At 40.5% G+C, this 23,213-nt stretch overlaps 1 protein-coding gene across 2 annotated transcripts in view; it reads left to right on the top strand.

The window, feature by feature from the left end:
- Window positions 1-23,213, top strand: part of PPARGC1A (PPARG coactivator 1 alpha) — a 133,590-nt gene that overhangs the window by 94,061 nt on the left and 16,316 nt on the right. For both annotated transcript variants that reach the window (XM_087963413.1, XM_087963412.1), the window contains 4 exons: window positions 514-559; window positions 672-745; window positions 19,407-20,283; window positions 22,226-22,346. In XM_087963413.1, the coding sequence (XP_087819539.1) occupies window positions 514-559; window positions 672-745; window positions 19,407-20,283; window positions 22,226-22,346 (1,118 nt within the window). The remainder of the gene's footprint in view (window positions 1-513; window positions 560-671; window positions 746-19,406; window positions 20,284-22,225; window positions 22,347-23,213) is intronic.

Raw genomic sequence — 23,213 nt, 5'->3', positions numbered from 1 at the left:
AAAATGAAATGCTCTGCTTTGTTTTTGGCTTACGACCACAAAGTGAGCCCGGAAATTCTGTCGTTAAGCAAGACACTCGTTAGGGGAGATTTGCCCTGTTTTATGACCTTTCTTGACAACCGTTGTTAAGCCCATTCACGGTTGTTAAATGAATCTGACAATTGCTGGTCAGGAGGTCGCAAAAGGGGTCATGCCACCCCAGGGGGATGCTGCAACCATCATAAATACGAGTCAGCTGCCAAGCGTCTGAATTTGGAACACTTGACCATGAGGACATTGTGCGTGAGTGTGAAAAAAGGACAGAAGTCATGTTTTGTTCAGTGCCATCATAACTTTGAACGGTGACTAAATGAATTGTTGTAAGTTGAGGACTACCTATATATTGTGTTCGTACAACATTCCACGCCTCCCCACCAATGAACCTCAAGTGCTGATGTGCAGTTTTTGTACTTTTTTGCAAGCATTTCATCTGTCTTTTTTTCCCCCTGTCTCTCTTTCCTGACCACCTTTCAGCCAAATCAATGAATTTATCACTTCCTTTGACGCCCGAGTCGCCAAAGTAAGTATCAAGAATTGCAAATATTTCTAAGAGGGTGGGGGGGTTTTTACACCTAGTTTGGCTACAGCAACTCCATTTCAGCTTGTTTTTATAAATGTGGCCTGTCTTCTAGTGATCTGAAGGGTTCTCCATTTGAGAAGAAGACTATGGAAGAAACTTTGAATGCCGAACTCTGTGGAACTGCAGGTGAGACACCCCTTTTCTCTGCCTTCACCGGAGGCCTTTTATGGGTGGCTTGATATTACGAAGACTGCAGCGATGCGTTATGGTGGTCTCATAAGAAATTAACTTGGATAGTGTTGGAGAATAACTTTTCCTCCTGGCACAATTCTCTCAGAGGAGATCTCCTTTAAAAGGGACTATTCCCTTGCTGGAATAGTAATAGAGTAGTGTAGTGTAGTGTAGTGTAGTGTAGTGTAGTGTAGTGTAGTGTAGTGTAGTGTAGTGTAGTGTAGAGTAGAGTAGAGTAGAGTAGAGTAGAGTAGAGTAGAACAGAACAGGGAAGGGGAAAATAGAATGGAGTAGAGTAGAACAGGGAAGGGAAGGGAAATAGAATGGAGTAGAGTAGAGTAGAACAGGGAAGTGGAAAATAGAATAGAGTAGAGTAGAGTAGAACAGGGAAGGGAAGGGGAAATAGAATGGAGTAGAGTAGAGTAGAACAGAACAGAACAGAACAGGGAAGGGGAAAATAGAATAGAGTAGAGTAGAGTAGAACAGGGAAGGGGGAAATAGAATGGAGTAGAGTAGAACAGAACAGAACAGAACAGGGAAGGGGGAAATAGAATGGAGTAGAGTAGAGTAGAACAGAACAGAACAGGGAAGGGGAAAATAGAATGGAGTAGAGTAGAACAGAACAGAACAGGGAAGGGGAAAATAGAATAGAGTAGAGTAGAACAGGAAGGGGGAAATAGAATGGAGTAGAGTAGAACAGAACAGAACAGAACAGAACAGGGAAGAGGAAAATAGAGTAGAGTAGAGTAGAGCAGAGCAGAGCAGAGCAGAGCAGAACGGAACAGAATAGAATAGAAATTCTTTATTGGCCAAATGTGATTGGACACACAAGGAATTTGTCTTCGGTGCATAAGCTCTCAGTGTACATAAAAGCTATAAGTGATAAATCATGATCATAGTCATCATAAAAATACATTCATCGTAAATTGTAAGATACAACACTTAGTGATAGTCATAGGATCCTAAATTAGCAATCAACCTAAATTGTACTAGGAAACCAAATCAAACAATATAAATTGTAAAGCTACAAGCAACAAGGTTACAGTCATAAGTAGAAAGGGAGATAGGTAATAGGAAGGATGAAAACAATAATAGTAGCACAGTCTTACTAAATAGTTTGACAGTGTTGTGGGAGTAAGTTGTTTAACAGAGTGATGGCATGAGGGAAAAACTGTCCTTGGGTCTAGTTGTTGTGGTGTGCAGTGCCATATAGCGTCATTTAGAGCATATGAGTTGAAACAATTTATGTCCAGGATGTGAGGGGTCGGTAGATTGAGTGGTGCAATGACCTAGAAGTGGAGCTCTTGCCTCACAATCAGAAGGCTGTGAGTTCGATCCTAGGTAGAGGCAAATATTTCTCTCTCTGGGCATGTTGAGAATATATCTGCTGAACAGAACTCTGCATTGGTGACAGGAAGGGCATCTGGCCATTCAACACTCTGCTAGCTCCATTCAATTGCCCAGACTCCACCCTGCAAGGAATAATGGGGTCATTATAAGATGATGATGATGATGATGATGATGATGATGATGATGATGATGATGACAACGATAGGTGTCTATAGTTATAGTGTAAAGGGGGAGGAAAAAAGGAATAAGATTATTTTAACAGGAATGAGTTTGTGGCTCCCTGATGGCTTTGCGACACCAAAATATATATTTTCCTGGAGTTTTCCTTAGCTTTGCTGTCCCTTTTTGGGGACTCTTTCACCTAAATCTCCACGTGCATGTCGGACAACATGGATACACAGGATCTGTTTGAATGATGAGCCATCACAGGTTACAGATGGCCAAGTTTGGATTTTGCTTAAAGTATGGGGCTCTTTGTTGCATCAGAAACTGTATATTCTAGACATATGTACCTGTTATGCCCCTGTCGGAGGAGGAAGCCGAACAGCTGACAGGGAGCGGGAGTGTAGCTCCGTTGGCTGTGGAGGAAACTGGGGAAGGGCAAAGTCCAGCTGGGCAGAGCAGGGAAGAGGTAGAACAAGGGAGAGGGAGTTCAGAGGAAGACTCAGGCCCACCCCCTCTTCATCCTAGGGCACGCAGGGAGGAACAGAGAAGGGAGCAACATGGGTTGCATGGCTTACGGGGGAGGAAAGGGCCCTGATTCCCTTCATTAGCTACACCTTGGAATGAGAGTTTAAAAGAGATGCAAGCTGAGAGTGGCGGCTGCTGGGAACAAGTGTGAGTTTATCTTGTGTTGACTTTGCTTATTTGTGTTCCTGGCGTCTTCCCAACTGTGTTGAATTATTGCCATGCCTTCACATCTGGAATTCCTTCTCCTGCCCTGGTGGACTAATGAACTCATTTTGCCTTGATTGGACTTATAGTTACAGTTTTTGTTGACCATGTCTTGGACTTGATTCTCTGCAGCCAAAGGCTGTTCCTGGGAGAGTTTTTCTCTAGCCAGAAGGTAACCTGGACATTGGGGGCAAAGTTGGAGCTAATAAAGAGACTCCTACTGATTATCTGACTGGGTTGCCTTTGTGCCACGCCCCTTCGGGTCATCACAGTACCTACAGGTAGTCTTCAACTTAACAATGGTTCATTTAGTGAGTGTTCAAAGTTACAACGGCCCTGCAAAAAGTGACTTACGATCATTTTCCACACTTACGAGTGTTTGCAGTATCCCTGTTGCCCCTTGATCAACATTCAGATGCTTGGCCACTGACTCGCATTTATGGCAGTTGAAGCGTTCCCGGGGTTCCCTTTTTGTGACTTTCAAAGTCCAGATTCACTTAACAACCGTGTCCCTAACTTAATACTTGCAGTGATTCGTGGAATGACTGTGGCAGGAAAGGTCATAATGGTGGGGGGGTGAAAGTCAACTTAATGATGGATGTCTCACTTAACAGCAGAAATGTGGGGCTCCATTGTGGTTGTAAGTCAAGAACGGCCTACCTATACAAAGTTGAAAAGTTTTCAGTGAATTGAAAAATAGATTTGAGGAGTTCTTAACCTGACAATAACTATGCAGTTAAGGCCTCAATCACGTGTGTTGAAACCAGAGGCATCCATGGGAGACAGGAGTGACAAACATTCAAAATGGTGACCACAATCATGGAGCCAAATCCCAACCTCTTGTTATGTGTATTGCAGCTGAGATCTGAGTGACTTCACAGATACACTGTTAGTTTTTTTTTTTTGAAGTAATGTGGAAATGTTTTATCGTCTTATTCATCATTGCTAACATAAATTCCTCTCTCCTTCCTTCCTTTCTTCCACTCCTTCCTTCCTTCCTTCCTTCCTTCCTTCCTCTCTTCCTTCCTTTCTTCCACTCACTCACTCACTCAATCAATCAATCAATCAGAATAGAGCTGGAAGGGACCTTGGAGATCTTCAAGTCCAACCCCCTGATCAAGCAGGAGACCCTTTATAATTTCAGACAAATGGTTGTCCTGTTGCTTCTTAAACGCCTCCAGTGATGGAGCCTCACAACTCCTTCCTTCCTTCCTTCCTTCCTTCCTTCCTTCCTTCCTTCCTTCCTTCCTTCATTCATTCATTCATTCATTCATTCATTCATTCATTCCCACTTCAAGATATATATTAGAATCTATTTGCAATATTTTTCTTTGAGAGAGAGAGAGAGAGAGAGAGAGAGAGAGAGAGAATCTTTTTTATCTGTGTTTTGCAGGTGAAGAGGTTGTCTGAATGAGGCTGTTCTTTCTTTCTTTCTTTCTTTCTTTCTTTCTTTCTTTCTTTCTTTCTTTCTTTCTTTCTTTCTTTCTTTCTTTCTTTCTTTCTTTCTTTCTTTCTTTCTTTCTTTCTGTTTTCAGTTATTTTTAAGCCAAGGGGCATATTTTAACGACTGTCTTCTGGTTTATCTAGATCCAGGTAAATACGTAGCAATGCTGCACGTTTTACATCCCTTTCTCAATGGCGTCCCTTCCCTTAAGAATAGAGTTAGTCTCTCTCTCTCTCTCTCTCTCTCTCTCTCTCTCTCTCTCTCTCCCCCCTCCCACCATGTAAGATGACACAGCTGCTTCCATGCCCTCCATTTGAAAAAGCAAATGTGTTGGGTAACTTCCATTTTAGCTGAAAAGCAACAACCACGCGCACGCGCGCACACACACACACACACACACACATACACACAAAATACACACACACACAACCGGACCAAAATTAGTTTTGACAAATGATAAGGGTCACAGGTGTCTCGTGCGAGTCCAAATTACAGCTGCGGATTGTGTCATTCTGGTGCTACCGTGGCTCTATTTATAACCGTTTAAATAGCAGTTGCCTTGATCTTGAACTGAAAAGGCCATTAGCCAGCCTGTTCATGCCATCCAAGCACAAACTATGACAATATAAATAGAAACTTCCTTGATTTTGCTTTGCTCTCTCTCTCTCTCTCTCTCTCTCTCCCCCTCCCTCCCTCTCCCTTGCTCTCATTTTCTCTCTTTCTCTCACTCTCTTTCTCTCTGTATATCTCTTTTTGTCTCTTTCTCTCTCTCTCCCTTGCTCTCCCTCTCTCCCCCCTCCCTCTCTCTCTTTCTCTCTCTCCCCCAGCTCACTCTGTCTTTTTCTCTCTCTCCCTTTCTCTCTCACTCTCTCTTTCTATCTCTCCCTTTCTCTCATTTTCTCTCTTTCTCTCACTCTCTTTCTCTCTGTATCTCTCTTTCTGTCTCTCTTTCTCTCTCCCTTGCTCTCCCTCTCCCCCTTCCTCTCCCTCCCTCCCTCTCTCTCTCTCTCTCTCTCTCTCCCCTTGTCCCTCTTTCTATCTCTCCCTTGCTTTCATTTCTCTCTCTTTCTTCCTTCCTTGCTCTCCCTCTCTCCTACTTGCTCTCTCACTCTATTTCTTTCTATCTCTCCTTTGCTCTCCTTTTCTCTCTTTCTCTCTGTCTCCCTCCCTCCCTCTCTCTATTGCTTTCAGTTTTGTAACCCAAATGCAATTCTACGTGTATATTGTGGATGAACATTGATAAACAGAGGGGACAGATTCTGCAGTGGTGTTAAAACATTTGTGAGAACCTCTGCCATGGGGATGAATCTCACTTTATGTTTTCTTCCTCTCTTGACTTCCAGAAATATTTTGCTCACTTCGTTGTCACGTTCCCTGCCTTTAAACCAACAAGCTCAACAGAACTCTGCCTTTTAGATGAAAATATTTTTAATGGCTATAATATATACTGTAGATGAGGGTGCCATTTTATATTTGGAATAAAACGGTAATGGTAGTGAGAATTTTCCTGCCCCCTCAATAGATCTAAAACAGGTGGGCTGTGTTTAAACCTAATCAGTTCCTATTTGATTGCATGACCTCTGTAGATGCCATACAGTAAATAAAATAAAATAATAAAATAAAATAATAAATAAAATAAAATAAAATAAAATAAAATAAAATAAAATAAAATAAAATAATAAAATAAAATAAAATAAAATAAAATAAATAAAATAAAATAAAATAAAATAAAATAAAATAAAATAAAATAAAATAATAAAATAAAATAATAATAAAATAAAATAAAATAAAATAAAATAAAATAATAAAATAAAATAAAATATAATATAATATAAAATAATATAATATAATATAATATAATAATATAATATAATATAATATAATATAATATAATATAATATAATATAATATAATATAATATAATATAATATAATATAATAATATAAAATAAAATAATAAAATAAAAATAAAATAATAAAATAAAAATAAAATAAATGTTCCTGATTAATTGCGACTTTTTCTGAGGAAGGAGTATAATCACAGTGAATGGAGCAGTCCAGTGCTAGAAAATTTAGAATTACAATGAAGCAGAGGGCAAAATGGATATATAGTCAGTCCTCGGCTTTTGGTCCCAGGTAGGATTGTTATTTTGGTCATTAAGTCATGATGGTCATAAGTCGAGGCAGCCAAACAGATTGGGCCCAATTTTACAACCGTTTTTTTGCGGTACGGTCCCATCTTCACAATGCAAAGGCAATAAGAACACGGGATTACATTTTCTGTAAAGATGAGCATTGCATGAAAGTAAGGAATATGAATATATCTATATATACAACTTTCCTCTGTTTGTGTTGCTTTTGCTGGGTGGACAATAAGTGTTCTGACCCAAACCTTATTCCAAGGAAACAAACCCGAAACAGAGGTAACAGCAAAACCTTTTAATGATTCTTTATGAATTCCATTCCTTCCCGGTTAAAAGGCTGTTTCCAATTAATTGTCTCTGATAAGAACAAGCCTTGCCAAGGTGGTGCAAGGCTGCCAAGAACACTAAAGTTACTAAGAAATATTTCAAACACAAAGATTCTCCAAACACCAACCAAGATACTCCAAACGTCCACAAGGCTTGAGTGCAAAAACTTCTTTGCTTTCTGCAAAGAACTCCCGTTTCTCAGCTGGCTTTTATCTCTTAAGGGAGGGGCCATCACCTTGCAGCCTTACTCCCGAGTCACCCATGCTGCAGCAGCTGCTCTTTCCTTCGAGCAGCCCTGCGTGCACGTACACTGGGCTCAGACTCCTCGGGGATCTCTGCATCACTGCTGCCAGCCTCCAGAATCTCCAAAGGCAGCATTCCACTCCCTGATGGTCCTGGCCCCATCCCTGCATCACACGCAGGCCCCTCACCTGAGTCCTCGCTCTCCGAGACCTCAGCCATCCGCATCTGCTGCCGGTGAACTAGAACAGTAAGGCAGTAGCTCCTCTAAAGGCATAACTACACTGCAGCTACCTGTTACCACTCCTGATCATAAGTGTTTTTGGTGACTGGAACATCTCAGAAGTGATAGGGATAAATGAACAAACAGCACATCTGCAGGCTGCAATGAACATAGAAAAGCAAAGGTGGATTTTACTGCTAAGAATCAATGTGGCTATAATTGTTAATAGCTTATTTTAGGCTTAATCCTAGTCATTGCCTGTCAGATTGCAGATATTACAGGAAAAAAATTCTTCTCAGTGAAAACAGTTAAATCAGCAGAACAGCTTGCCTGAGAAATTGTGCTCCATCACTGGACATTTTTAAGAATAGATTGGACAACAGTTTGTCTAAAATGGTGTAGGGTCTCCTGTGTCTGAGCAGGGGGTTGAAGTAGAATAGAATAGAAGAATAGAAATTCTTTATTGGCCAAGTGTGATTGGACACACAAGGAATTTGTCTTGGTGCAAATGTTCTCAGTGTACATAAAAAATACATTCACTAAGAATCATAAGATACAACACTTAGTGATAGTCATAGGTTACTAAATAAGCAATCAAATCATACTAAGGAAACTAAATAAACAATATAAATTGTAAAGATACAAGCAACAAGGCTATACTCATAAGGGGAGGAGATAGGTAATAGGAAGGATGAGAAGAAGAATAGTAATACAGTCTTAGTAAATAGTTTGACAGTGTTGTGGGAATTAGTTGTTTAGCAGAGTGATGGCGTGCAGGGAAAAAACTGTCTTTGTGTCTAGTTGTTCTGGTATGCAGGGCTCTATAGCGTCGTTTTGAGGGTAGAAGCTGAAACAATTTATGTCCAGGATGTGAGGGGTCTGTAGATATTTTCACAGCCCTCTTTTTGACTTGTGCAGGATACAGGTCCTCCATGGAAGGCAGGTTGGTAGCCATTGTTATTTTCTGCAGTCCTAATTACCCTCTGAAGTCTGTGTCTGTCCTGTTGGGTTGCAGAACCAAACCAGACAGTTATAGAGCTGCAGGTGACAGACTCAATAATTGGAGAATACTTCCATGGTCCTTTCCAACTCTGCTATTCTCTTGTTCTGCTTGTTTGAGGGAAAATTTGAAGGAGCAAGAAGCCTGGTTTGAACTCTTGAAGGAAATGCAGAATAAATGGAACAGTCGAACAAAAAAAAGAAAACGAATAACTTTACCGCTGGTTACCCCATGATTGAATCCGTTTGTGTCTCAAGGAGGTTATGGTGAACTTTTGACGATGGATGACTTGGTGAAGGGAGAACCAAGTATAGGAAAGAGGAAGGGCTTAGAAAGGGTCAGTTCAGCAGGAGATGAATGCAAAAGATTTTTTTTAGATGAATTTGAAAAATGCTGTGTAACTTACAAGATCTTTTCTCCCTCCCATACATAATAATGATTTCAGTTGGGTATCCTGAAACGCATTCTGTGCTTGACTGTGTCACAGTTTCCCTGTTTAACAGGGAAGATGAAGCAGCTGAAAACTATTTGTCAGAAGAAAAGGAAAAGTTTTTCCTTCTTTTTTTGCTGGTTAGCTCTGGAGATTGTTTAAAGTGTCTCGTGAAAGAACAGCAATTAAAACATCGTTCTTTGTGCCCTGGGAAATATTGCAAACTCCCCCTCTGACATTTCAATTTAAATATCCTACCAATCCATCCTTGATTGTTGACACAGGCTTTTAATCTTTCAGCTCCTGTGTCTTTTCCTTACTGATGGGTACAGCAGAGTTCCTTTGGAAAGACAAGGTAGAGGCTACAAAAATGACTGAAGACTTGAGTCATGCTTCATATATTTTATTTTATTTTTTGGCTGGGAGATGTTTCAACACAGGTTTCTCCTGTGCCATTGATTCACTCTTGATGGGCTGAATGCAGTACATTCCCATGCCAGAGTTGTCCTTTAATTTGTGGATTCTAATCTTCGGTTAGTACATTTTGAAACGAGCTATCCTAAAGTCCAAATCCAGGAAGGGGTCTTTGACCATGATCCTTGCAGATCTCTCCTAAGGCTGTAGAGTTTGGACCATGAATGGCTTCTTGGAGAAGCTTTCTAAGTTTTGGAAGAATTTTTATTTCTTTGCTTCTTTGTTTCTTCCATTTCTGTGGCTGCCCCTCTCAGTCAATGACTGAAGACGAAAGGAAAAAGGATAGTTTAGAGGTAAAATATGCTTTGCTCAGATTTAAGCTATGTCCCCCTCCAGGAAGAAATGAGAAAATTACAGTTTATTAAAGGTTATTATTATTATTATTATTATTATTATTATTATTATTATTATTATTATTATTATTATTATTATTATTATTATTATTATTATTATTATTATTATTATTATTTAATCTTTAGTGAGATTCACAGCCTTTGGGGCTGGTTGATAGCTCAACAGCTCAAGTCCTAACCAAGGACCTAGGAACTGTTGTTGTTGTTGTTGTTGTTGTTGTTGTTATTATTATTATTATTATTATTATTATTATTATTATTATTATTATTATTTTGAATAAACATTAAAAACAATTGAAGACAGTGCGACTTTCTTGGCCATCATTTTGGCCATACAAGCTATAGTATAGAGATACACATAATAGTTAATTTACTTTTTCCCTTATGTTATTAGTGTAGTGCTAGCTGCTTATTATTTCTATTTACATTTATCTACATTTATTTACTATTATATACATTTTTACAACTGTCTTTTATACTCATGCATTCGTACCACCTCATATTTGTCCATTATATTCCATTCTCTTTGGTTTACAAAACGTTTAACTTTCATTCCTATAAAGCGTAAACCCTTCCTTTCTTTTTCCTTGACTCTATAGCCATTGATACATTTTACTCCATAATACTTCATAATACTCTGTCTCACCCTTGTCTTTGATTTCTAAAGTTAGTCTGTTCATCTCTGCACAGACTTAATATTTTCCTTATTATTTCACTTTCTGTAGGAGGTTAAAGTTATTGTCTCCGTTAGCACTAGGACTAACTATCTAAATTTGTGTAAGCCTACTGATATATTCCACAAGATCCCATCTTTTCCTCCTGAAACATCATGCAATGTTGTCAAAATTACTGAAATTGGGGATGTTCTCCAAAAACATCCAGGATGTTTTTAAGACTCTTCTACTCAAACAGGAAAACAGTTTTGGTAATGAAGCAACAAAGTGTGCATAAGAGAAAATATTTATTTTTTTTGCATGCTTCTTGCAGTGTCTTTTTTGGCCCTCCTCCTCAGGCTGAAAAGCAGATGGAGCTTTCTTGGTTCTCACGGTGTGATGCTTCACACCCCATCGCTGCAAAATTGCCCTGAATGAAAGACAATTCAGAAAGCAACTTGCTGGTTGGATCCAGACTGAATCACGCCCAGAAATGATTTATTGAAATCAGCTCAGGAACATCTCCTTGATTTAACTGGGCATGATAAATTCGGATACAACTTTGTATGTCTGTTCAATCTCTATTACAAATAAATAAATATTTTTTAAATAATAATCATCATCATCATCATCATCATCTGACCAAAATCTTACTTGGAATTGACTAAAATCAGGAATACTGAAAAAAGAAACTGTAGGCTGCTCAAGAACAAGCCTTAGCCACAAAATGCATAAAGCATGTCACCACCAACAGCAAATGCCGCCTCTGTAATGAGAAAGATGAAACAGTTGATCATTTAATCAGTGGATGCAGCAAAATTTCACAAACTGACTACCTAGAACGCCATAACCGGGTTGCTAAAAATCATTCACTGGAAACTGTGCCCAAAGTTTGGATTTGAGTATAGTAACAACTACTGGGAACATCAGGTTGAGAAGGTTCTGGAGAATGAAAAAGTCAAGATCTTGTGGGACTTCAGAATTTAGACAGACAGGCATTTGGTCCACAACACACCTGACCTAACAATAGTTGAAAAGAAAAAGGTTTGGTTCGTTGACATTGCAATACCTGGGGATGCACGAATTGAAGACATGCAGCAAGAAAAAAATCACAAAGTATCGGGACTTACAAATTGAAGTTGAGCCACTTCGGAAAAAGAAACCATGTGTTATCCCAATTGTAACTGGAGCCCTTGGAGCAACACCTAAAAGACTACCTGGCTATTTGGAAATCCTGAATTTATCGGACTTGAATACCCTGATTCTACAAAAAGCCACCCTACTTGGAACAGCTTATAATATCCTCCAATGCTACGTGAGCAGTTCCTAGGTCCTTGGTTAGGACTCGAGCTGTTGAGCTACCAACCAGCTCCAAAGGCTGTGAATGTCACTAAAGATTAATAATAATAATAATAATAATAATAATAATAATAATAATAATAATAATAATAATAATAATAATTCATTTTTTAAATTGTATTCCGTGCTTCAAAATAATTGCAAGACACCAAGCAATGATTTATATCTACTCAGATCCCACAAGTATACACATAAATATACTCTTAAATTAAATATTGATAAGCCTTTTTTAAAAAAATGCTCCAAAGTAAAGGTTTCCCATTTTGACAATATAGCTGTTTTTCCCCCCCCTTCGTTTATTTGTTTACAATATCTTGACTTCCTTCTGCAACTGAATTCTCCTGGGATACTCACAAAAAGGAAAGTGACATTTAGGCATTTCTTTCTTACCACAGTGCTGTCAGCAGAAATTTGGTATTGGAGCTTTCAGATGCACCACAAAACTTTGCTGAGAATGTTTAACTTTAGTACCAAATGCCTGTAAAAGATTTCTCTCTCTTTTCTCACATCTGTGTGCTGGCTGACTACAAATTTGTCTTCTGATAAAGTGATAGGGGAGCAAGCACAGTTGGCAGGAATTTTAACCGGAGGGATTACTATCTAGTAAATTATTAGATATATATCCAGAGGTCTATATTCATCCTCTGCTTTAGTGACAAGAAGATTAAACTGACTCTTTGACTGACATGTGGTTTTTTTTTTATTATTATATGATGGCTATTTAATTTTATTATCTGTTCAAAGAGCTTTGGCTGTTTTGTGTCACATGGAAACCCTGCTGGTTTGGGGTTTTCTTTTTCACACTGAATCAGGCCATTATCTTGTGTTCGCTGCCTTAAGTGGCTTTAAATAATGATTCACTAGATAATTCCATTTCCAAAACTGTTCAGATGTAAAAGAATCTGTTGTGGGTGGGTGGTTGTTGTTGTTTTAAATTATGCTGATATTGTAGCCTGCTTTTCAAAACACTTGACAGATTCACTTTTTCCTAGAGTTCACGAATAGGTATATCGACAAATGAGATGAATTATTAGATGCCCAAAGATTAACACTCAAGTCCTATCGGTTGTACGTGACATGAGACACGATTAATCAGGACAAGGGTTGGTAAACATTGTAGATGGAAACCGGTGCGCACTTCCTGAACCAAGCACATGTTTGAACCTCTAGTTAAGGGTGACTTGTGATATTTATTGTGGTTGAAGAGGCAGACTGAGGGGTCTGCAAAAACTTGCCATGGCCAACTTGCCCAGTGGTGATATGCTGCCAGTTCGCACCGGTTCTAGTGACCTGATAGTGCCGGTCAGCAGTTAGACCTGTGACAGCGAACCTATGGCACGACAAAGTTACAGTCATACAGTCACAAGTGGGAGGGGTGGGTGATAAGGAGTGATGAAAAGATTAATAGTGATAGTAGTGCAGATTTTGTAAATAGTTGGACAGTGTTGAGGGAATTATTTGTTTAGCAGAATGATGGTGTTTGGGGGAAAAACTGTCCTTGTGTCTAGTTGTTCTGGTGTGCAGTGCTCTATAGCGTCGTTTTGAGGATAGGAGTTGAAATCATTTGTGTACAGGATGTGAGGGGTTTGTAGGTATTTTCACAGCCCTCTTTTTGACTCATGCAGTATACAGGTCCTCCATGGAAGGCAGGTTGGTAGCTGTTGTTTTTTTCTGCAGTCCTAATTACACTTTGAAGTCTGTGTCTGTCCTGTTGGGTTGCAGAACAAATAAATACCATACACAACAAATAAATACCAATAAATAAATAAAGAATAAAGAATAAATAAATACCAACAAAAAATACCACTGCCCATCAACCACCCCCCCATCAACAATTAAAAAGCCACACACAACTAGACACCACCAAAGTATACTACACACAGAGTACCCCAAAAGCACCCACTTTGCTAGAGAGAAGTTCGCTGAAGATGGACACCTGCACGAGTCCAAAAGCTTGAAAAACAAAACCTCTGGTGCAGCTAACCAACCTAGATTGGATCCTGGGACACGTTCTATTCTCCTTCCTTCAGAAAATGAAAAAAAAAATCATCGTAATAACGAAAAATCTCAGATCTGAAAGCACAAATTAGCCCAGCGGATGTATCCCCTTCCAAGTTTGCCATGCCAAAATACGGTGCGGTGTGATGTAGAGGGTCCTTGTTTTATTAGAGAGCACATTTCAATGCAGCAATCATAAATATTGCTAAGGTCTGTGCCCTGTTGAAATATGACCTATATATTCTTGATTGTTTGCTTTACGTGATTTGTCTTGACACCCATTACATTCTGGGTAATAGGAGCCATTTGTTCCTGCACACACCAGGCCCATTTGACAAAAAAAGGAAAATAGGCGGCAATAAAAAAGCAATCGTCAGAATTACATGCGGTGCAGCGCTGCAAAGCTCAGAGTTTGTGTAAGTGTGTTAACAATGCTCTCAATGCTGCCTCTTGTCAGCTTTCAACCTGTAATGGCCATCTGTCCTTCCATAAATCTGTCAAACTCTGGGAAGGTTCAAGAGAGAGCAGAGACTATATACCTTGCGCTCTCTCCGTGCAAAAAAAAATATTATTTTTAACCACGTTTGCTGACAGGAGAGGGGGAGGAAAAAATCAACCAGGGTGAAATAATCTGGCCCCGAATGTTTTAGCACTATTGATTTAGGATCATGCCATGAGTATGGAACTCAAGATTGCTGTGATTAGAGGGAAGGCAAAGCAGAACGCTATTCGTTGTGAATAAAGAGAGGATTAATTTTCTTCAAGTTTCGATCCCAGGAAAGTGGAAAGGAGGGAATTGGAGAGAGAGAGAAAAATACCTTATTTAAAACTTCTTTTGCCATTCAATATCATCACATGAGTTTTGCCTATTTTTAGGGGAAAGCTGAACTCAAGTCTTGCTGGCTCTGTAGATAAGTTCAGGTTGAGAGTATAGAACTGGTTCTTTTCTTGTCTCTTTTCATTTTCAAGTTCTTAATTTTGCTTAGAGCTCTGGTGTTATCTGCTAGTCCTTCAATCCAAGCATTAGCCACTGTTGACCTTGTTTGGGGAACTACAACAGAAGCATAAAAATGTCAAACTGTCTGGTGCAAAAAAAATAAAAATAAGAGCAGGGATAGAGTTCAAAAGTGCTACGAGTTTGTTTCATGCTGCCTATGTACAAGAATCTTATCTACTAATGGTCAAGGCAAATTGGGGCTAGATAAGAGTCAATAGAATTCACCAAGGGCTGGACTCAGCCGCCTTGCAGACTCCAAACTAATGACGTGTTTGACCCTGACCTCAGCTCAGCCTGGCCACTTCCTACAAAAACTCAGTTTTGGTCATTCCATTTGCAAATATGAATTTAACACAAACCTCGCTTTCAAGACTTTTAGGTGAGACGTGTCATATGGTAGGGTGCACCTTAAGTTAAAAAGTTCCTTCAAACAGAAAAGCAGAAATTGGTGACATAGTACTAATTTGAAAGTTTTTCTTATTGTGCTATTAGGCTCTTTGTGTGACAAGCCAGATAGATAGATGAGAGATGAGAGAGAGAGAGAAAGAGAAAGAGAGGGAAAGAAGGATGGATGGATGGATGGATGGATGGATGGATGGATGGATGGATGGATGGATAGATAGATAGATAGATAGATAGATAGATAGATAGATAGATAGATAGACAGACAGAGGCATCCTCTGTTGATTTTTCTAGCCCTCTGTATGGTGTTTGGAGTAGCATAACCTAATTGTGTCTGTCTGTCTGTCTTAGGCCTTATGTCACCTGAATGACAGTTTCCTGAAACTGTTTAGTAAATATTGGATTGTTGTTGTTGTTGTTTAAAGACAAGTTGTGCCGTACAACTTTCTCAAATACTGTAGTTGAATTTTTTGTGCGTGTGTGGGTGGCAGAATAAAAACGAAGAGCCAAACTCTGCATCAGTTAGGTCATTTTGGAGCCCGAAGCAGGAAATATCTACGTTTTCTGAAAAAACCTTACAGTATTCTGTAGGCATTTCCCCTCATGACAATTTATGAGTTTCCTTCAAGCACACAAACAAACATCAGGGCATCTCATAATTGGAAAGATTTAGTTCCCAACAGTATGGAATACAGAATAGCATACAGAAGAGAACTGGAAGGGACCTTAAAGGTCTGCTAGACCAACCTCAAGCAGGAGACCCTATACCAGTGATGGCAAACCTTTTTGACACCGAGAGCCCAAACCAGAACACGCATGCATGCCAGAAACCCGAAGACCAGCTGGCCAGTGCACATGCGCATGGCGGGCCAGCTGGTTTTCTTGTTTCCTTCTGTGGGCATGTGCACTGTCACCTAGCTACTCTTTTGATTTCCGGTGCATGCATGCATGTTGGACAGCTGGTCTTCATGCACACTGGAAACCTGAAGACCAGCTGGCCGGTGCGCATGCATGTGCTAGTCAGCTGGTCTTCGAGTTTCTGGCGAATGCGAAGACCAGTTTGGCCAGCGGTCATGCATGTGGCATAAACCTAAAGAACAGCTGGCAACAGCATGGGTGCCTACAGAGAGGTCTCTGTGTCCCACCTCTGGCACACATGGCATAGGTTCGCCACGGCCCTATACTCTTCCAGATAAATGGCTGTCCCATCTCTTTTTAAAAACCTCCAGGGATGGAGCACCCACAACTTCTGAAGGCAAGCTGTATTACGTTAAAATAAAATATTAAAAAAAATGTGTCTGTGTGTGAGCCAGGGAATGAGACACCCTCTTTGATAAAATCAGAAAGGAGGCAGAAGGGTTGCAAATGCTTCCTGCACGCAACTAAACCTTGGAGACGAAAGCTTTGGCTTCTTTCATTTGAGGATTTCGGCAAAGCTGTGATCTTTCCTCTCTACAAAGAGATCTCGCCGAGGAAATTAACATGCTGGGAGGGAAAACCCTTATTGATCTGACATTTGTCTCCTCTTTTATTTACTTAAGCCTCTATTTGTTAAACGGAAGGTAAATTTCAGCTTCTCTCTTGTGATGCTAAAAGAGTACTGGGGCAATTTAGGCGGCTTACCTGCCGTTTCAATTTCTCGATCGTTTTTTTTCCCCTACACATAGTTTTCTTACAAAGTTGCAGTGCCACAAGTGTGTGTTCTGCACAGGGTAGCAGTGAGTGACTGTCCATTAACCTCCCAACCTGTGATTGTGCAAATCACAATCACAGCTGTCCATCGATAGCATAATGTTTCCGTCTATATGACATAATGTTTTCCGCCTTGCTGTCTCTTTCAACGGCGTATAGTTAATGTTTTCTTTCATTCATAACAGATTGGTTATTTTTTGAGGGGAGGGGCAGGTTTTGTTGTTTGGATTCCTGTATCTGGCTTTAAAAAGAGCAAATCAGCACCCAAGGCTATATATCCCTTTATCATGTAGATTTAGAGTTTACCATTGTATGGTAGCTAATTCAGTTTCATTGTTTTATTTATAAAATTGTAGGATCCACGTTGCATAAAAAGGGAAGGTAAATAAATCCAATTATTTCAAAATACCGTGGGGATACCGAGCAAGAAATACTACTAGCTTTAAGCATTTCGATACTCGGAAAATTAACACATTGAAATAGCAATAGCATTTAGACTTATATACTGCTTCACGATGCTTTGCAGCCCTCTCTAAGTGGTTTACAGAGTCAGCCTCTTGCCCACAACAACTTGGGTCCTCATTTTACCCACCTCGGAAGGATGGAAGGCTAAGTCAACCTTGAGCCTGGTGATATTCGATCTGCCAAATTGCAGGCAGCCAGCAGTCAGCAGAAGGAGCCTGCAGTACCACACTCTAACCACTGTTCCACCATGGGGTAAATACAGTTAAAATGTACATCTCATGTGGGTTAGTGGTTAAGGTACTGGACTAGCCCTCCCTTGAAACCAGCTGAGTGGCTTTTGACCTCCGTCAGCCATAGACTGGAACGCTGGAGAGAATCACATTAAGTGAATCACTGGATTTGTCAGTAACATGGTTGTTAAGTGAATCTGGCTTGCCCACAGACCTTGCTTGTCAGGAGGTCCCCAAAGCCAGTCACGTGACCCCGGGATGCTGAACTGTTGTAAATATGAACCACTTGCCGAGCCCCAAACTGTTGGAAGTTGAGAACTACCCGTATTTCAGTATGTGGCAGAAAAGAAAAAAAGGGTAGAGTAGAGGAGTGGAGTGGAATGGAATGGAATAGAATAGAATATCGGAATAAAGAATAGAATAGAATTTAGAGTAGAGTAGAGTACAGTACAGTACAGTACAGTACAGTACAGTACAGTAGAATAGGAAGAGACCTTGGAGGTCTTCTAGTCCAGCCCCCCGGCTCAAGCAGGAAACTATACCATTTCAGATATGTGACTGTCTAGTTTCTTCTTAAAATCCTCCAGTGATGGAGCAACCACAACTTCTGAAGGCAACTTCTGTTCCACGGATTAATTGTCATCACTGTTAGGAAGTATATCCTTAATTCCAGGTTGCTTCTCTCCTGGATGAGTTTCCATCCATCTATTCTTGTCCTGCCCTCTAGTGCTTTGGAGAATAATTTGACGCCCCCCCTTCTTTATGGCAGCCCCTCAAATACTGGAATCCTGCTATCATGTCATCCCCCTTAGTCCTTCTTTTCTCTAGACTGGCCAAATCCTGCAACCATTCTTCGTATGTTTTAGTCTCCAGGCCTTTGGTCATCTTAGTTGCTCTTCTCTGCACTTGTTCTAAAGTCTCAACATCTTTTTGTAGTATGGTGACCACAATTGTAGTATGCTACCGGTTTGGACCGGTTCATGCGAACTGGTAGTAAAAAAAAAAGCTTCCCACGATCAGCTGAGAGGAGGAAAAAAAATCCTCTGACAATCAACTGAGAGGAGAAAGAAGAGAAAAGGGCAGGATTGGCCCTCTTATCCACCTTTGCACTTTTCTCTTCGTTATCCTCTCAGCTGATTGGTGCTGCAGGCCTCAGCTGGTGTGGGGAAAGCTGCGTGAGCGCGTTAGGTGCATGCGCGATCATCGAACCAGTAGTGGAACAGATAAGATCCCACTGCAGAATTGGTTGCAATATTAAGTGTCATGCCCCTGTTGGAATCTGATTCCGAGGGGGAGGTTGAGCAGCTGACAGGGAGTGGGAGTGTGGCTCCAGTGGCTGTGGAAGAAACTGGGGAAGGGCACAGTCCAGCAGGGCCTTCAGAGGAAGACCCAGGGCCACCCCCTCTTCATCCTAGGGCATGCAGGGAGGAATGGGTAAGGGAGCAACGTGAGTTGCGTGGTTTACAGTGGAGGAAAGGGCCCTGATCCCCTCCATTGGCTGCAGCTGGGAAGACTGTTTAAAAGGGCAGACTGCGCATGGCAAAGTTGCTCGAAGCAAAGCGTGAAATTATTCTGGTTTGTCAAGTCTTAGTCTGAGTTCTGGTGTCCTCCCAAGTGTGTATGTTCATTATTTTGATGTCTTAAATCCCTTATCTTGCCCTGACTCGTTAATTGCTGCAGTGTGGTTTGTGTTGGTTTTTATTTATATTTTATATGTACTTTGAGTTTGGATGGAATCTCTTCCCTTTAAAAACTATTCTTGGGAGAGTTTTTTCTCCAACCGATGATAACTGAACATTGGGGGCCAAGTTGGAGGAATTAAAGGGACTTTACCTACTTTTGTGACTTTGTTGCTTTTGTGCCATGCCCCTTGTCATCACATTAAGAATAGATTAACCTGTGTTGCTCCCCCCCTCTTCCCCCCCTTCCTTTTGTATTTTAGGCCTAACTCCACCTACCACCCCTCCTCATAAGGCCACCCAAGACAACCCTTTTAGAACTTCACCAAAGCCCAAGGCGTCATGCCAGACTGTTATGCCACCTTCCCCGAAACCTCGTTGCAGTGAGTCTTCCATCTCGCAAGGACACAATTTGTTCTGGAAGGTTCCAGAGCAGTCGGAGCTGTATGCGCAGCTGAGCAAGACCAGTGGGCCACCTGTGGGACAAGAGGAGAGGAAGACGAGGCTGCTAGGTTTGAGACTGTTTGGCGACCACGATTACTGTCAGTCGGTCCTTTCCAAGACAGAACGATGCCTCAACCGTTCCTTGGAACTGCAGAACTCCAGTCAGGTGGAATTAACAGGGTGGTGGTGTCCCATTTGTTCCTCCTTGGAGCAAAGCAATCAGGAGGACGAGAGAGAAAGTTGGCAGGCGAGAAAGCTGGACTTACCATGCAACAACCGGAAACTGCTCCAAGACCAGGAAATCCGGGCCGAACTCAACAAGCATTTCGGTTCCCCCAGCCAAGCTGTTTTTGACGAAGAGACCAACAAGACTAGCAATCTGAGGGACTATGGTCATTATAGCGATGAACAGTTCTCTAAGCTATCTATGTTTATCAATTCGGGGCTAGCAATGGAGGGTTTCTTGGAGGACAGCGAAGAGGAAAACGAAAAGATATCGGGCTACACCTTATTTGATTTATCGCCTTCTGGTTCATCCCTGGATTCTCCGTGCAGATATTCAGGGTCCCCCCACAACCCATTTGCTCAACGGTTCCAAAGACTACGCTCTCAGTCCAGATCCTTCCCGCAATGCAGGCATTGTTCCCATGCTCCATCTTCCCGGTCAAGGTCGAGGTCACCCGGCAAATGCTCCAGGTAACTGGAAGGGAAGCAGGTTTCGCTTCATGAAAGGTGACTCTCGCTTTCAGAAGGTTGGAAAGCCTGCATTTCGTCAGTACATTTCTTTGGTAGGAAGCGGATTCCAATTTACGGGGGAGGGGGATGGTTGTCAGCTGGAGAGTTGGCAGCCCAGGGTTTGAGACCCGAGCAGCACGTGGTGGGTTGAGATCTCATGACTTGTCCCAGCTCCAGACCACCTAGCAGTTTGAAAGCATGTAAATGAAGAGAGAGAGAGAGAGAGAGAGAGAGAGAGAGAGAGAGAGAGAGAGAGAGAGAGAGATACAGATAGAGTTAGAGAGAGAGAATGTGAAAGAGAAAGATAGCAATAGAGTGAGACAAACAGAGATGGATGGATGGATGGATGGATGGATGGATAGATAGATAGATAGATAGATAGATAGATAGATAGATAGATAGATAGATAGATAGATAGATGATACATAGATAATAAAAATATAGAGATAGAGCTAGGTAGAGAGGGAGATGATAAGTAGAGTGATATAGATATAGATAGATAGATAGATGATAGATAGATAGATAGACAGAGAGAGATAAATAGAGATAGATAGAGATAATTAGATAGATAGATAGATAGATAGATAGATAGATAGATAGATAGATAGATAGATAGATAGATAGATAGATAATACATAGATAATAAAAATATAGAGATAGAGATAGGTAGAGAGAGAGATGATAGATAGAGTGATAGATAGATAGATAGATAGATAGATAGATAGATAGATAGATAGATAGATAGATAGATAGATAGATAGATAGATAGATAGATAGATAGATAGATAGATAGATAGATAGATAGATAGATAGATAGATAGACAGACAGATAGACAGACAGATAGATAGATAGATAGATAGAGATAGATACAGAGATAGACAGAGATAGATAAATATAGAGATAGATAGATAGGTAGGTAGGTAGGTAGGTAGGTAGGTAGGTAGATAGATAGATAGATAGATAGATAGATAGATAGATAGATAGATAGATAGATGGATAGATGGAGAGAGTGAAAGAGATAGTGATGGATGGATGGATAGAGATAGAGATAGACAGACAGACAGACAGACAGATTTATAGATAGATATACATAGATGGTAGATATAGAGAAAGATAAATAGAGATGGAGTCTGAGATAGAGAGAGATGATACATAAATGATAGAAATAGAGAGTGATATATATATATAGAGAGAGATGATAGATAGTGATAGAGAGATGATAAATAGAGATAGATAAATAGAGATAGGGAGAGAGTAATAGAGGGATAGTGATAGGTAGAGAGATAGATAGATGGATGGATGGATGGATAGATAGATAGATAGATAGATAGATAGATAGATAGATAGATAGATAGATAGATAGATAGATGAGAGAGAGAGAGAGAGAGAGAGAGATATGAGATGAGATGAGATGATATAGAAGCATTCAGGCAATAGGAAAGATGACAAGGATAATAGTAACACAGACTTTCTATGTGGTTTGATATCCCAGGGCATAAGACAATGTTGTGAGAATTAGTTGTTTAACAGAGTGATGGCAGGAGGGAAAAACTGTCCTTGTGTCTAGTTGTTTTGGTGTGCAGTGCCCTATAGAGTCGTTTTGAGGATAGGAGTTCAAATTGTTTATGTCCAGAATGTGAAGGATCTGTAAATATTTGAGGGATGATATTTGATATGTGAGGGGTCTGTATTTGAAGATATTTGAGGGATCGGCAGATGTTTGATATGTGAGGGGTCTGTAGATATATGAAGGTAGTACACCTAAGTTTGCTTTGCTTTGCATATGCTAAAAAATAAAGTAAATAAAGCCAATAGAACATAAAGCATGAGGCCGGCTTTGTTCATTTGCATCCTTGGGGAAACTTGTGCCTTTGATTTCAACAATTCACACTTGTTTCCTAGATACGACAGCTACGAGGAATATCAGCACGAGAGGCTGAAGAGGGAAGAATATCGCAAAGAATACGAAAAACGAGAATCTGAAAGGGCAAAGCAGAGAGAAAGAGAGCGGCAGAAAGCAGTTGTAAGCTTTATACAGATCGCACTGTTATTTTCATTCAATCAGGATAGAGCTGGAAAGGACTTTAGAGGTCTTCTAGTCCAACCCCCTGCTCAAGCAGGTGACCCTATTTCAGACAAATAGTCGCCCAGGCTCTTCTTAAAAACATCCAGTGATGGAGCACCTACAACTTCTGTTCCACTGGTTGATTGTCCTCACTATTAGGAAGTTTCTCCTTAATTCCAGGTTGCTTCTCTCCTTGATGAGTTTCCATCCTTTGCTTCTTGCCTTCTGGTGCTTTGGAGAATAATTTGACCCCGTCCTCTTTGTGACAGTCCCTCAAATACTGGAAGATTGCTACCATGTCACCCCTAGTCTTTCCTTTCTGTAGACTAGCCATACCCATTTCCTGCAACTGTTCTTCCTATGTTTTAGTTTCCTTGCCTTTAATCATCTTAGCTGCTCTTCTCTGCACTTTTTCCCAAGTCTCAACATCTTTTTTGTAATGGGGTGACCAAAATTGAAGGCAGTATCCCAGATGTGGCCTTACTAAGGCTTTATAAAACAGTACTAACACTTCATGGGATCTTGATGCTAGGCCTCTGTTTATACAACCCAAGATTGTGTTAGCCTTTTTGGCAAGGGAAAAAAAAAACATATGAGGACTTATCCAGGCAGCCATCAAAGGCACAAAAATAAAACAATGGGGGACTTCATATTCAGAGCTAGTGTATTGCCTGGTCAATTCTCATGCTCAGTTAAGAGAGACTGCAAAGAAATATGATTGGGAAGCGCTAAAAAAGCTTGTGCCACAATGACAACAGGCAGGATGCCTTCCGAACGGCATGACGGTTTGCCATTTAAAGAAAGAGTGAGTTCAATGCTTCCTGT

This window comes from Notechis scutatus, chromosome 4 (assembly GCF_049901735.1).
Source record: "Notechis scutatus isolate UNSWTSFEM ecotype Mainland chromosome 4, rNotScu1.2, whole genome shotgun sequence".
NCBI lineage: Eukaryota > Metazoa > Chordata > Lepidosauria > Squamata > Elapidae > Notechis > Notechis scutatus.
This window is presented reverse-complemented; position numbering and strand designations above follow the sequence as displayed.